The sequence below is a fragment of the Papaver somniferum genome, unplaced genomic scaffold (assembly GCF_003573695.1).
Source record: "Papaver somniferum cultivar HN1 unplaced genomic scaffold, ASM357369v1 unplaced-scaffold_19, whole genome shotgun sequence".
Classification (NCBI taxonomy): domain Eukaryota; kingdom Viridiplantae; phylum Streptophyta; class Magnoliopsida; order Ranunculales; family Papaveraceae; genus Papaver; species Papaver somniferum.
The window spans coordinates 5,540,722-5,555,403 of NW_020628818.1; the positions used below are offsets into that span (position 1 = coordinate 5,540,722).

General features: G+C 38.2%; 4 protein-coding genes across 4 annotated transcripts; all 4 read left to right on the forward strand.

Annotated features, from left to right (window-relative positions):
• The first annotated feature begins 8,312 nt into the window (after positions 1-8,312).
• On the forward strand, positions 8,313-9,980 carry LOC113338323 (dehydrodolichyl diphosphate synthase 2-like). The gene is made up of 3 exons (XM_026583765.1): positions 8,313-8,880; positions 8,979-9,046; positions 9,365-9,980. The coding sequence occupies exons 1-3, from the start codon at positions 8,395-8,397 to the stop codon at positions 9,810-9,812; spliced, it is 1,002 nt and encodes a 333-aa protein (XP_026439550.1). The 5' UTR covers positions 8,313-8,394; the 3' UTR covers positions 9,813-9,980.
• Positions 9,981-10,164: 184 nt separating this feature from the next.
• On the forward strand, positions 10,165-12,218 carry LOC113338324 (dehydrodolichyl diphosphate synthase 2-like). The gene is made up of 3 exons (XM_026583766.1): positions 10,165-11,027; positions 11,111-11,178; positions 11,487-12,218. Exons 1-3 carry the CDS (start codon positions 10,734-10,736, stop codon positions 11,965-11,967), a joined length of 843 nt encoding a protein of 280 aa, XP_026439551.1. The 5' UTR covers positions 10,165-10,733; the 3' UTR covers positions 11,968-12,218.
• Positions 12,219-12,828: 610 nt separating this feature from the next.
• On the forward strand, positions 12,829-13,194 carry LOC113338442 (dehydrodolichyl diphosphate synthase 2-like). Its single transcript, XM_026583867.1, has one exon. It carries the CDS (start codon positions 12,829-12,831, stop codon positions 13,192-13,194), a length of 366 nt encoding a protein of 121 aa, XP_026439652.1.
• Positions 13,120-14,148, forward strand: LOC113338334 (dehydrodolichyl diphosphate synthase 2-like). The gene is made up of 3 exons (XM_026583775.1): positions 13,120-13,173; positions 13,268-13,325; positions 13,453-14,148. The coding sequence occupies exons 2-3, from the start codon at positions 13,273-13,275 to the stop codon at positions 13,889-13,891; spliced, it is 492 nt and encodes a 163-aa protein (XP_026439560.1). The 5' UTR covers positions 13,120-13,173; positions 13,268-13,272; the 3' UTR covers positions 13,892-14,148.
• The last annotated feature ends 534 nt before the right edge of the window (positions 14,149-14,682 follow it).

The following is a 14,682-nucleotide window of genomic DNA, read 5'->3' on the forward strand; positions in this document are numbered from 1 at the left end:
TTGAAGATCGAGGCCATACATGTATTGGTAGATCGTGCGCGTGCAAATTTCTTATCACTATGTGAATTGTGCTAGAATCAGGGTGCCTAAATATCTAGACTAAGACTCCTAATAATACATATTTGCACAAGAGTCAACATTTCAAGGTAAATGAGCTCCATTTTTGATTTTTTTTTTTTTTTTTTTTTTTTTTTTTTTGATTTTTCAATTTTTTTGGAATTTTTCAATTTTTTCAAAAAGAAGGAGTTTGTTTTCAATTATGGCAAATTATCATGGTATCTACTCTATATACCCCAACCTAAACTAAACATTGTCCTCAATGTTTCAAAATATGGAAAGAATTAAAATGCAACATATGGAAAGGGACATGCTGAGTAGAGTAAAAGGAGAGAGAATACCCGATTTCGGCGAAAGCAGAATTAAAACTCCGTTATTCAAGGCAAACAATCCAACATATTTCAACCGAGATCATATTGGATTAGCAAAATATATACAAAAAGGAACAAAAGGGTTTTTAAAATTTTATCTACTGGATTATATACAAAAAATTCACCATACACTAACAATCTAAAGAGTTGAGGATCAACCCAAAAGACAAAGTGTAGACATTTCAACAGCTTCACACAATAATAATATGATAGAAACGCAAGTGAAACTGTGAAACAAAATGAGCTACCCCCAAACCTGGATTTTACAGAAGATATAATTTTGAAAACAAAATCGCGCAGTTTTGGGGGTTCATCATGCACAAGGTCTAGCTCGAAATGAACTGTGCTAGGGACGGGCAAACATGCAATTTCCAACTGTGGTTCCTCAAATGTATTATATTTGGAAGCAAAATAGTCCAAGAGGACTTGGGAAGCACACAGTTCCAAACCTAGGTTAGGAATTTTCAGAAAAATTGGTTTAAAATTTTTGTTACAAACCAAATCTAGGTTGGGTGGAAGGCCATCAGATTGTGACTTAGGTAGGAGAATAGGCATATCATTATCAATCAAATCAAAATCTCCTAACTCATCTACACATGTCACATCATGCTCACAATCATCAATCAATTGGCAAGTTCACACTCAGAATCATCAACATCATCAACAAATTTCTCATGCATCGGCAAATCAGGAGAAATATCACAATGTGACCTAGGTAGAGAATCAGACACATCAAATATATTTTCATGCATATTAGTGTCTACAGAAGATTCAACTATTCCTATGTCATGCTCATCTTCACAGAATAATTGTACGAATCCCATGTCAATATCAAAATCATATGAATTACAATGAGTATTATAAAAAACAACATTCATGAAGGTCGAGGGCGAGAAGCCATATGTTTTTGAACCAACAGGTTCCACAATATTTTCATGTTCTTCTAACATATCATCATAATCATCATAATCATCATCATGGTAGCATGCATATTGGTCCTCATTAACAGTGGTGGTGTCATTAGTCGATTCATGTTCCTCTAAATTGGGTTCATATTCAACATTATTTACATGAATGGGACTAGACACTTCATTAGGGACAACATACATTTCCTCATGAATTTCCTCATTTTTTCGGTGAAGCAAAATCTGATCTAAATGTGCATGAATTCGTGCTGTAGATCTATCATAGTCTTGCTTACATAGTCTTAAAGCTTCTGTGGTGGAGTCTAAATTCATGGGAGTACAAAATTCTTCATGTTCAAATTGTGGTGAATGGTACATGTGTGCATGGTCATTAGGGTTTACAAAATATTGATCGCAACCCTCAAAGGATTGATTATGGTCCCAATGACTACCATTCTCACAATTTATGGGCATTTCATACATTGGATTTTCTCTAGATTGCCTAAAATTATGCAAAATATGACAATGCTCAACAGGGTGGTCTAAACTACCACATGCGGGACATGCATAGATTTCAGGTTGCCTAAGAAAATTAGATGTGACAGATTCCTCATGTGATTGCATTTCTAAAGCTGTGATTCGAGCTTCTATTTGATCCATAAGTGATGATTGGGTGAGTGAGGCACTAGCAAAACGTTCATTTTCACGTTGCGATGAATGATGCATGTATGAATAGTCATTAGGGTTCATGTATTGCGGCTCGGGACTTTGAAAATGTCCATAATAATTCCTATGACTATTGACATCATGGTCCGTGGAAGGTTCATAACGTGAAGTTTGTCCATAAGCAAGTTCTCTAAGAGTTTTATTTCCATCCCCAGGAGCAGACCAAAATCCAGACATGATTGGCTCAAAAGCTAAGTAACTATGTTACAAAGCCCAAAATTTGGTTTTTTAAAGGGTTTGGATTTTTGGGAAAAATTTGGTTTTGGTGGGAGACATTTGAAAATTTGGTTTAAAAATGGGAGCAAAAGAAAATTTTGGTTTTTTTTTTTTTTTTTTTGAAAAAGAAAATAAAATTTGGTTTTTGAATGGGAGCAAGCCCACTGTTGGTCCTCTAATGGAATGGAAGGCTGCGGCTCACGAAACACTAAGTTTTAACTTTGAAAGTTGAATTTGGCCCAGTTGGTTAAGGCCCGACGTTTTTTTAAAACTTTGGTTTCGAGGTCTACTCTTGAGTGGAAGCAAGCCCACATTCGGTTATAAGCTCAGCTGGGTTTAAACCCAGAGTCCAAAATACAAGTCCAATGGAAGAATTTAAACAAGCCCACACAAAATAAATACAAGCCCACAAATTAAACAAACAAGCCCAAAAATAATTAATTACAAACCCAAAATAGAGAAATAAAAAGCCCAAAAAATTGGGTTAATTATTACAAGCCCACAATTAAAGAAATTTGGAAGCCCACAGGTTGGGTTCTCTTAATGGAATGGGTTTAGGCTTACCTTTTTAGCACAGCCCAGCTGCTCTGATATTGTTGCAAAAACCCAGTTGGGTTTTGGTTCTTTTCCTTGGTGGCGTCCCAGCAGAGGAAAAACAGGTTCAGAACAGCAGGTCCAACAGCAAATGAAGTGAAGCAGATGCAGATGCAAATGCTATGAAATGAAATACAAAATAGCTAAAGAAAAACACAGATAAAACACAACACCAATCCCCGGCAGCGGCGCCAAAAACTTGGTGTGAAGATTAGAAGCACACAAAACACTTGCAAGTATACAAGGCCAAGATTTGTAATAAAAGGGTGAGTAGGGGTTTGTCCACAGGGAGAGGAGCATATAAGAAGTCTTCCTAGCTAAAGTGTGTAGTGATGATGCAAGGCAGAGCAATATGGCATACAGACAAGAACCACAGCAGCAAGGAACCACATCAAGGAAAGAAAAACAGACAAGAACCAAGGCTTGGAAGCCAAGGGCAGAGGTGAGTTTGTGCACTGACTTCAGTGCACAAAAGGCTTCAAAGTGCAAGAAAAAAAAAGGCAAGAAAATAAACTGAATTTCAAGCACACAGGACTGAAAATGCAAATTACTGAGAAGGGATTGGTGGTTAAGCCAAGGCTTAGGATCCACCTTGTGTCCTAATCAAATGACATGTTTCTAGGTTGTGTTTGATCCTATGCATACATCTAGAAATAGAAGAATACTAAATTGCTCACTAGTTTGCCCCTAGCATTGGCTGTCTTTTGACAGTACAGCCAATCACAGGCTCTATGAGCATTGGTATCTCCCATTTGCTCAATCAAAACATAGCAACAGGAGAACTATCCTAGCTTCTAGTCACATGACAGTGCACAAGGCTTCAGCTGAGCCTTGGCCTGATGCTGTTTAGCTCATGCTAAACATGATATAGCAACATACATACATTAACACAGATGATTCATACACAACTAGCAACATTTGAGATAACTAAAAATATATGCAATTGTTCAACTGTTAACTGACAAGCAACTAAAATTGAAATTCATAAAAATTTGTAGCAAATTCTCTACTGGCTAGTCCAGAGAGATATACAGTGTCTTTCACACACTCCACATACTACTAATTTATACCCAATTACACATTTAGGGTTTTCCCCCAATTTTCCCCCAAAATCAGTAGAACTAGGGTTTGGTGAAATTGATTTACCTACTGTTGATGAGATACTCGCTCCATCTCGTCGACCCACTCTTCTCCTGCTTCTTCTCGTTCCTCTCATGCTCCAATTGTTGCTTTAATCATCACTTATATCCCCAATTTCTCACCTAGGGTTTCAGTGAGCAGAGAGATGAGAAATTGGAGAAATTAGTGATGCTAAAGAGATGGTACGTGATGGTGATGATGGGCTTAGGTAGAGTAGAGTTGGGGAGAAAATAGTGGAGTGATTTGGGGTGAGGTGGTGGTGATGGAGACGGACATGGTGGTGGTACGAAGTATGGTGGTTCTGCAGAGGGGGGTGATGGAGGAGATGGGTTCGATGGAGAAAGGGGAAGGGTGCGTTTGTTTGAGGTCTAGGGTGTTCGGCACTTGGGTGTGAGGCGAGTGTATCGAGTTTGATGATCTGCGACGCTGAGCCGTGGGATAGGGAGATGAAAGATCAATCGGACGGTGAGATGAAGTGAAGCTTGTAGCGACCGCTGGATTATATAATACAACAAAATCAACGATGCCAGATGGAGTTAGGTGTTGTAGTGTTAGGCGGAGATATCAAACTTCGATGCACAGCAAGGGAGCGACCGTCGGATGCTTCTGAGAACTGATCTGACGGCTGAAGACGCAAGCGGGTATGGATTTGGGTTTTAGGCTTTTGGGTATAGAATATGGGTTTGGGAAATGAGTTTGGGCTTGGAAAACCTTGAGCCCACTTCCAGCTTTTTGGACGTGCGCTCCATTCTTTGCGGCCTCCTTGCGTAATTTCTCCCGGCTTTTCACCACTTTTCTGCTCTTTTTGCTCCGCAACTCATCCAATCTTTATTTATTACCTAAAAATGCAAAATTAAGTAAGAAAAATATTTATTCTTGAAAACAATGAAAATACAGAATATGGGGTAAAATGTAGAATTACTGCACAAAAGATGAGTTAAAATGCCAACAAAAAGGGATAAATATATACATTATTTGGCACTCATCAAAGTGATGCCTACATCCTCAGAGGAATCCCATAGGGAAAGATTTTATTGATGATCATAACACAATTGTATTTCTTCGGGTTAGCTAAGCTAGAATTCCATAGCTTCTTAGGGTTTAGGATACATGTTTTTATATATAGTTTATGTAACCCCAATTTTGATATAAACTATATGTGCTAGCAACTTGGGCAACAAGACTTCTGGAATCTTCTTTCACGGGCTAGACGGGTTTGATTAGCGGGATTTTCGTCTATTTTATAGACGGTACAAACATCGCTCCCTCTTAACCGCCAACTTTTTGGGGGTTAAGAAGTTGGTTTTTCCTTATGCGTCGACCATCGATGACGTAATTCATCCCCAAACGTTTGTAGAGATATTACAAAGACGCCCCCAACTGTGGTTACCTGCAATAAATTTTCTCACATGTCAAGCGAGAGTTTTTACCACGTGGTGGACTTAATGCTCGAGAGCTAGTTGAGTCTTGATAGGAATTAAGTGTGCTTTCGGTTGTGGCAAGGATTTTTTCTCGCAACGTAAGAAGGTTGTAGCGCCCGCTTCTCGGGTAGGCTGGTTGTTGCTTGTGTTGAGTACGAGTCTTTGGACCAACATCGGGCGTTGGGCTCGTGGTTGAGACGAGACTTTGTTCTTGCATCGATGCTATTCTTTATATGTACTTGCGCATAAGACGAGATTTTATGCTTGCGAAAGTAAGACTTAAGTACTCACGTGCAAGGTGAGGCTTTAGGTGCTTGCGATGTGATGCAAGGCTCATTATTTAAGGGTCTAAGCAATCCTCATCCCGAACTCGGTCACGTCGTTATCCACGAACCTCGAACTTGATCATGTTGCTGCCCCAAGTGCAAAATAAGCAATACATATATAATCCATGAAGATTAGGTATTGCAAGTGATCTTCCAAAATAAACTTTAAACATGTAAGATGATAATATTTAGAATAGATAATGTAACACATAAGAACTACTCCAAAAGCTAGTGTTCCTCCTTAAACAATAAGAATAAATTGCTACAAGGATTTAACTAGTAAAAAGATACGAAGGAGCTAAGGATCATCTCCATCTTCACTCTCCGATTCACTCTAAAAAGCTTGAGTTTTCTCCATATCATCCTTAATCTCGGCAAATTTTATACCCAGTAAACACATTTGTTCACGTATACATCTTACCTTGTTGTCTACCTTTCCAACCTTTTTAAGAATTTTGTGTAAAAGTTCCAAGGAAGTAGAATCACAAGTACCGAATGAGGATGGAGAAGATCTTCTTCTCTTGAGATCATCCCAAGTTTTCCAAAAAATCATTATATTCTTTGATCTCCTCGCCCGTGCCGTGTCAGTGACATTTAATGTCATGTCGTCTATTTTAAACTCCACCATTGATTATCTTCTAGATTTGCACGCGTAATCATTCCGAACAGATGTGGCAGATATCTAAACACTCGTGTTTGAACATCCACAAATGATTTGGTACTCTACTCTCATTCTTCCCCGATGTTCCGCTTCACTAGATGATGTCAAGTGTCCATCTAATATTTCACCGCTACACTAACAATTACCCTGCATTCATCTTGCTTGAAAATTCGACAAACGCAAGAAAAAAATGAATAAATGAAGTACCACGCAAGAAAAAAATGAATAAAGTCATGAAAGTCAAATACCTCAACATGAAGGATATAATGCATATGCCAGCTCTTCCTAAGCCAACTGACTCTTGGGTTTGGAAAGGAATCCTGTCAGGCATTGCAAACATCCAAAATTATGGGAAATGGAAAATAGGGAATAGAGTAAAAGTGAATATATGGACAGATGTCTGGGTTCATGATCTAGATGGAAAACTAGTCAAGCCTAACAACTGTCCTGAAAACATTGAATATGTTGCTGACCTAATAATCAACAACAACCAATGGAATAACATCATATTAGAAAATATGTTTGATAACACTATTGTGAACAAAATAAAGAACACAGAAATCCTAAATGAACAGGAAGACAAAGTCTACTGGCCACTAACCAAGGATGGTAAATTCACTGTAAAATCACTTTTCAGTGAACTTACCCATAGAGGAAAACATCAACGTAACATGAAGAATTGGAAAGCTATATGGAATCTGGAAGTTTCCCCCTCTATAAAATTATTCCTTTGGAAGGCAGCCCACTCAATACTTCCAACAGGAGAAAGAGTTGGAAAATACCTAAATTACATAGATACTACTTGCAAAATCTGCAACAGTTCTAAAGAGTCTATCTCCCATTTATTTATCCACTGTCCCCTTATCCATGAAGTCTAGCAGGAGCTATATTTCAACCCATATGACGTAATTGGCAACAAATGGGACTTTCATGAATGGCTTACACATATTCTTATGATAAGAAATACTGAACAACAGACTATGGGGTGGTCTGAACTGTGTGCGATTGTTCTATGGCATGTCTGGAAAGCCAGATGCAATTTAACCTTCGAAAAAATAAAACCAAGAGCTGATCTCATTGTCAAGGAGATTATACTCTACATTAATACAGCAATAGCTGCAAAAAAGAAAGAAAAGAATAATCCAATGCATGTGGAGTACACAAAAGATGAAGCGGAAGCATAAGTTATTGAATTCAGAATAACTTGGAAAGCTCCAACACTCTTTACGCTAAAACTTAACATTGCTCTCATATTTAACCTTGAGAATAATATGTATGGAATGGGAATGCTTCTCTTTGACCACACAGGAAACTGCAGAGGAGCTAAAGGGGCACGGGTCCAACAAAGATCGCTTACAACAATGAGAAGGAAAGTAGCTGCAAATGCTTACAACTGGGCAGCAGAATTACGAAGCAAAATGGAGTTCGAATCACACTCTGGCCAACTAATAAAGCTGATCAGGAGTCTGCATGCAGAGAAGATAGGAGGGAGATTCACACTGAACCATGAAGGGGAGGAAGTTTTTGAAGTAAGCACTTGGAGCACCATCAGTGAAAGGGAAAACAATCTGGCAGTTAACCTAGCTTTATTGAGTACGAAATCAATCGCTAATAGAAGTTGGGACAATTCTTCTATTCATGATCTTCTTCTATTAATTTCAGATAACTTTAATACAAGCCAAGTAGGAAATCAGAACAATGGCTTTGTAACTTTTAATCCAGTATTGGAAAACAATATTTTGAACAGGAATCAAACTGAAAGTCTGCTGGCCAGCTTCAGTTCCCACAACATGTAAGCGGCTTAGGAGTTTATCCCCCTTTTTCTTATAAAAAAAAGAAGAAGTACCACCCATTTCCATAGTCCTTACTGCTCCCTAGTTAAGTTGGTGGGGGGATTTAACTCTCTCCGACAGTTAGTTTTGGAGAGGTTACTCAAAAACCCAAAACCCCTCAAACCCCAAATCAGTAGAACCCTGAATGTCTGCTATGTTTTCCCTGCAGCTTCCTCTTCCTTCCATGAAAACCAGATTATCTCCTTCCATATCATTCAAACAAGTTCCATCGATTCTCAATAGTCAATCTTTTAGTAGTAGCAGAAAACATTCATCACAAATTTTACCTTCTTCTTTGTCTATTCCCAAATCATCTCTTGTTATTACTTCTTCTGCAACTAAAGCTCTGATTGAAGAAGTTAATGAAGGTAATGAAAGGATAACAGATGCAAAAGTTCAAACAGAGGAATGGGGTTTAAGGACTGGGCTGAAATTAGAATCGATTCCAAAACATGTAGCAGTAATCATGGATGGAAATGCAAGATGGGCAAGACAAAGAGGTTTACCTCCAACTTCAGGTCATGAAGCTGGACTTCGTAGTCTCAGAGAGATTGTTGACTCATGTTGTAAATTGGGAATTAGGGTTTTGACTGTATTTGCTTTCTCTACTGACAATTGGGTTCGGCCTCAGGTTAGTGTTTTGAATCTACACATGAACATAAACTGTTCTAGAAAATTACTCTGAGATTTTTATTGTTTTTATCTTAATGAATTCGATTCGTGTTCCAGATGGAGGTTGGATTTCTAATGAGATTATTTGAAAGAGGGTTAGAAGATGAATTGGAGAATTTTATGAGGTAATAATTGCTGTCTAGAATCATGATTTAGTTAATACTAACGGGGGGTTGGTTCCGGATTTAAACTTGGGATTTGGTGGAAAGTTGAATCTGTTTTTAGTTGAGCTTCGTTTTCTCGACTAATAGAGAGTTGTATGAGTTTTGTTTCCTTTTGTGTGCATGCAAATGCAACATTTGTAACATTGCTTGACATGTCTTGGTTTGTTTGCTTATACGTAATTTGTCATTTCGGCAGGAGAACCCTTGTTTTAGTTTGTCTCCATCTCAAGTAATCATGTGCCAGTTATACTGAACAAAATTTCATTTGGTTTGCCACAGGAAAAACATCCAAGTATCTGTAATAGGTGACTCGTCAAAACTTCCAATTTCTCTGCGGAAATTGATAGCTAAGGCGACAGAAACCACCAAGAACAACACAAGACTTCAACTGATTGTTGCAGTTAGCTACAGTGGGAGGTATGACTTAGTTCAAGCATGTCAAAGTATTTCTCAGAAAGTAAAGGATGGTAAGATCGAACTAGAAGACATTGACGAAACCCTAATCAATCAGGAACTGGAAACAAGCTGTACAAAGTACCCTTACCCTGATTTACTTATTCGTACTAGCGGCGAACTTAGGATTAGTAACTTCATGTTATGGCAATTAGCATACACTGAATTGCTTTTTGTAGAATCACTCTGGCCTGATTTTGGTGAAAGCGAGTTTTTAGAGGCTCTCCACTCGTTTCAGCAGAGGCAGAGACGATATGGGGGTAGAAATTCATAAAAGTTCGCATGCTACATATATTTACACTCAGTACACATAGTAAAAATACTAAGTAGAGATGTGTGTTAGGACAATCTAGTTGAACTTGTATATTAGTGTTTGTCCAACACTACTTGGTAAATATTTTTGTTAACATGATGCTACTTCAATTTCACTATAATTCCGCTATTAAAGCCTGCTATTTGTATTTGGTACATTCTTTTATAAGCACTCATATCTATAGCCAACAGTTAACACCGTTTTTATAACAGTGGTAGTCTTGCAAGCAAAAACAAAGAGCATTTGGGTGATTGCTATTATTTCTAGTTCTATTGGGGAGATTTACTTTATGAACTAATGGTATGATTCAAATGATTTACTTGGTCCAACTAAAAAAGTACTAGATTGTACAGTTGGACCAGCAAGCAACTAATGTATGTCTGCTTGCATAAATACGATACACCAGAATTGTAAATTACTTGCTTCTGTTGTATTAGGAAAGAAAAACATGTGCTTTCAACGGGAGATGAGATTAAGACAGAAAACATTCAAAAACTGACATTTAGAACAAGAGTATCGTGGGAATAATTATATAATTTATTTGTTTCACTAACATGGTAAATCTAAAAGTAGGCATGATTCAACAACTAACTACACTGACGTTGGTGACTAACAGTGTTGCATTGGCAATTAATTTACTAGTCCCTCTGCACTGTGTCAAAAGCTTTTATATAGATTGAGTGCTCGAAACCAGGAATTCTCCATGCATTTACAATTCCAAGTTATCACCAGTTCTTCCATTGAATTTCTCAATGATTAATATTTACCTTGTAGTAGCAGTGGTAATGGTAGTAATTATAGTAGCAGAAAAGTTTCGCAAATCTTCTGCTTTGCTTTTTTTTTAACTCATCATCTCAATTTGCAAAAAATGAAGAGAGGGTTATGGTTGAAAGACTATACCAGGAAAACATTGGAAAAGTTCCTTCTAGTTCTGATGCAAAAATTTCATCAAAGGATGAACCTCCGCCTGGTCTAAGTTGCCAACTTATTCCGAAACACGTGGCAGTAATCATGGATGGCAACCGAAGGTGGGCGAAAAAAAAGGGAATGCCACCTATGTATGGTCACCGTGCTGGAATCCAGGCTCTTATAGATCTTGTTCCAATATGTGGTAATTGGGGTATTAAGGTCTTGACAGTATTTGCATTCTCTTCAGAGAACTGGATTCGACCTCAAGTATGTTACTTCTACTCCACTAGATATCTCGCTCTTTCTCTTTGGATTTCTTGTTTCCTGATCAGTTTTATTTGTGTTTTCAGATGGAGGTTGACTTCTTAATGAATTTGTTTGAAAGAATTTTACAGGAAGAGCTGGACAATTTCATGAGGTAACTCGTAGTAGTTTTGGATCAGTGTCTTTGGCTATTTACAGCATCTGTACTTGTATGATGTCCCATACGGTCGCTGATATTTCTTGTGATCCCTTAATAAACACCGCTATACTGCAATTTTATATAAACAATAAGTAAACATTGGCAGAGACAAAACTCTTGGCTGTGTCAGGTGAGAATGTCTGCTTGGTCATGTGGATGTTTGTCCAAGTTATAAACCGACTCCTTAGCTGACATTGATCTCGTTATTTAGCTTAATTCGGTTCTTTTCTAAACAGTAATTACTAAATGCTTATTTGTAACAGGAATTCGGTTCGACTATCTGTAATAGGAGATTCCAGAAAACTCCCAAACTCGTTACGAAGGTTGATAATGAAGACAACGGAAACCACCAAGAACAACTCAAGGTTTCATCTGATAATGGCAGTTGACTATAGTGGGAGGAATGACATTGTGCAAGCATGTCAAAGCGTTTCTCACAAAGTAAAAGATGGTTTAATCAAACCAGAAAACATCGACGAACCCTTGACCAATCAAGAACTGCAAACCAATTGTATGGAGATCCCGTACCCTGATTTACTTATTCGGACTAGTGGTGAACTTAGGATGAGTAATTTTTTAATGTGGCAATTAGCTTATACCGAACTTTACTTTGATGAATCTCTTTGGCCTGATTTTGGTGAGAAAGAATTTGCAATGGCATTGCATTCATTTCAGAAAAGACAGACGATTTGGAGGAGATTCCAAAGGGGATTTAGGAGACGATGTCCAGAATACTCTAGTTAGAGATACCAGAGGGGATTTGGGAGACGATACCCAGAATGTTCTAGCTAGTTGATTACCCACAAAGGGATCAAGTGATAAACTACTCATTTGAGCAATTAAATGTATTAAGTTTTAGGTTCTTTCTGTTCTATTTTGTACTGTGCTCTCATTGATTTGTTCTGTCGTGGAAAATCTTCGGCTTCGACTGCGGGTCAAGATTTTTCAGTTATGGTTTGCTGGCAGTGATAGACATAACTTTTGCAACTATTCCTCCGTTCGAGTAACAACTGTTTGTAACAGCTTATTTGACCTGTCAGATTCCTTTACAAATTCAGAATATTTACTAGTTACATAATTACACTCTGCTTGTAGTTAAAGGAGTATAACATTGATGGAGACTGGAGAGTGGCTTTACTATACTGTTTTTCAGAGCCAATGACCAAAGCCTACATGTCTAGTTTTAATCTTTGCAATAGCCATGTATTTTGGAGTAGCCTTATTTTTGGTGTATTACTTTAGCTTCATGCCCCCACTAATGGCAATCAAACATACACCTGCTGAATAAACTTAAGTACTGAAATGAATGCCCGGCTCAACGTCGCAAGTACATGCAGGAAAGATGCTCTCTTTTTTCAGGAGGATATGGTGGGAAGTTGTTATACAAAAATGAGAGCTAAAATAATGTGAGAGGAATTTTGGACTTGTACAACAACACTTACAGGAATGGCGGGGCTATTTAAAATCAGTACCCGGTCATCTTAAAATGGATCTAGTAACGGTGTTGCACCGGCAATTCATACTTCAGTTAATCAAACCAGGACTTTTTTTTTGTTTTTTGATACTCAACCGCTACCATAAATTCTTATAATGATTTACCTACTAATGGTAGGAGTGGTGGTGGTGGTAATGATAGCGGAAAAAAGGTTTCAAAAGTCGTCCCCTTTTGAGCAGTTTGAAGCGGATACTGGACAAGCTGCTGTTAGCGGTGCAAAAGCTTTGTCAGAGGGGGAATTGCCGGCCGGCCTAAGGCACGAGCTTTTGCCAAAACATGTGGCAGTTATTGCTGATGGAAGCCGGAGGTGTGCAATAAAGAAAGGAATGCCATCTATATTAGGCCATGGTGCTGGAATGCAAAGTCTTCTGCAACTTGCTGACTTATGTTGCAACTGGGGTATTGAGGTTCTGAACGTATTTCTATTCTCTACTGAGAATTGGGTTCGACCTCGTGTCAGTCATCTCTCTAACTAGATTCTTCTATTTCATTCGTGCACTGTTTTAGCAATTACACTTTCTGATTCATTGATTATTTCTTTCTTTCCAGTCATAATGGAAGTTTATCAAAAAGGAATTTTCGAGGAAGGGCTGGAGTTGTTCATGAGGTAACTGCTCTAGGACCAAAATCCAAATTTGCATGATCTTTAGGCACAACGATCATACTGTGCAATTGTATTTCATGAGTGCATACAGATTGTTGTCTAATACTTATCTTGCACTGATTTGCAACAGAAAAGGGATTCAAGTATCTTTAATAGGGGATCCTTCGAAGTTACAGATTTCATTATGGATAACAAAGACAGTAGAAGCTACTAAGAACAACTCAAGACTTCATTTTATCCTGGCAATCAACCACAGCGGAAGAGAGGACATTGTACAAGCATGTCAAAGTATTTGTCGCAGAGTAATGGATAACTTGATCAGAGTAGAAGACATCGATGAAACCATATTTAGCCAACAACTTGAAACAAATTGTACTGAATTCCCTTACCCCGATTTACTCATCAGGACTAGCGGTGAGCAGCGGATTAGTAATTTCTTAATGTGGCAATTAGCATACACTGAACTTTATTTTGAGGAATGTATGTGGCCTGATTTTGGCGAGAAAGAATTTGTCAAGGCGTTGCTCTCATTTCAAGGAAGACACAGACGATACGGAGGGCAAGATTAAAAGAAATTAGAAGAAGACAGGAATTTGGAACCAATCTACATGACAGTTTCATTTGCAAGCTTAAGAACTAATTGGTTAGCCCGTTAGAGAAAGTGAAATTAGAGGGTCTATCATTTTCTGTTTTTTAGTCTGTTTGTCTAAATGCAATCCAATATGTGTACCCTCTGCGCGTCTGTGTCTGGTCTCTGCAAAAATGATGGTGACCTTTAGGATTCTTGCACTTCTCTGTGACATTCCTAATGGGGAAACAATTAAGCCCCTTCTGGTTTTCATTTCACCACTGCATGCCTCTATTTACTATCAGTTCTGGTGCTGCTGTGCAAATTAGACATTTGATCGTTAGAGGACGGATGGGTGCAAAATCGGACTCTGCAAATGTTCCATTCTTAATCGAAAACTAATCTCCGCTTCTTTCTGGGATTGTTCTTGTTTTTTTTTCAAAAGGGATTGTACTAAAAATAGAAATACATTATGATACCAAATGGAGAATCAAGTACAGATTTTGTGTAAAATCAAGGAGGACCCAAACAAAAAGGATAAAATATTTATGCTTTTACTTAGAATAACTTAGTGCCTAGTGGCCATCTTCCCTTCTAATAAAATGCATGGCCCTCGTTGCAAACAGTAGATTTGTGCCGACATAGTCTGAAATATGTAACAGAAATGTTTGGTGTAGCGCAGCAATGCACCGTGATGTTTGGTGTGAGAGAAAAAAGAAGTGGTGGACTCCACCTTTAACCCCATCCCCTGCAAATCTCCCCGGAGCTGCCCTAATGGCCCTTGGATCTGAT

Bases quoted from the DNA above. Each gene is read 5' to 3' on its own strand.
- LOC113338323 (XM_026583765.1), top strand. From the start codon at position 8,395: ATGTCTGCTATGTTTTCCCTGCAGCTTCCTCTTCCTTCCATGAAAACC. The intron at 8,881-8,978 runs GTTAGTGTTTTG...TTCGTGTTCCAG, and splicing joins ACAATTGGGTTCGGCCTCAG to ATGGAGGTTGGATTTCTAAT. The intron at 9,047-9,364 runs GTAATAATTGCT...GGTTTGCCACAG, and splicing joins GAATTGGAGAATTTTATGAG to GAAAAACATCCAAGTATCTG.
- LOC113338324 (XM_026583766.1), top strand. From the start codon at position 10,734: ATGGTTGAAAGACTATACCAGGAAAACATTGGAAAAGTTCCTTCTAGT. The intron at 11,028-11,110 runs GTATGTTACTTC...TTGTGTTTTCAG, and splicing joins AGAACTGGATTCGACCTCAA to ATGGAGGTTGACTTCTTAAT. The intron at 11,179-11,486 runs GTAACTCGTAGT...TATTTGTAACAG, and splicing joins GAGCTGGACAATTTCATGAG to GAATTCGGTTCGACTATCTG.
- LOC113338442 (XM_026583867.1), top strand. From the start codon at position 12,829: ATGGTAGGAGTGGTGGTGGTGGTAATGATAGCGGAAAAAAGGTTTCAA.
- LOC113338334 (XM_026583775.1), top strand. From the start codon at position 13,273: ATGGAAGTTTATCAAAAAGGAATTTTCGAGGAAGGGCTGGAGTTGTTC. The intron at 13,326-13,452 runs GTAACTGCTCTA...GATTTGCAACAG, and splicing joins GGGCTGGAGTTGTTCATGAG to AAAAGGGATTCAAGTATCTT.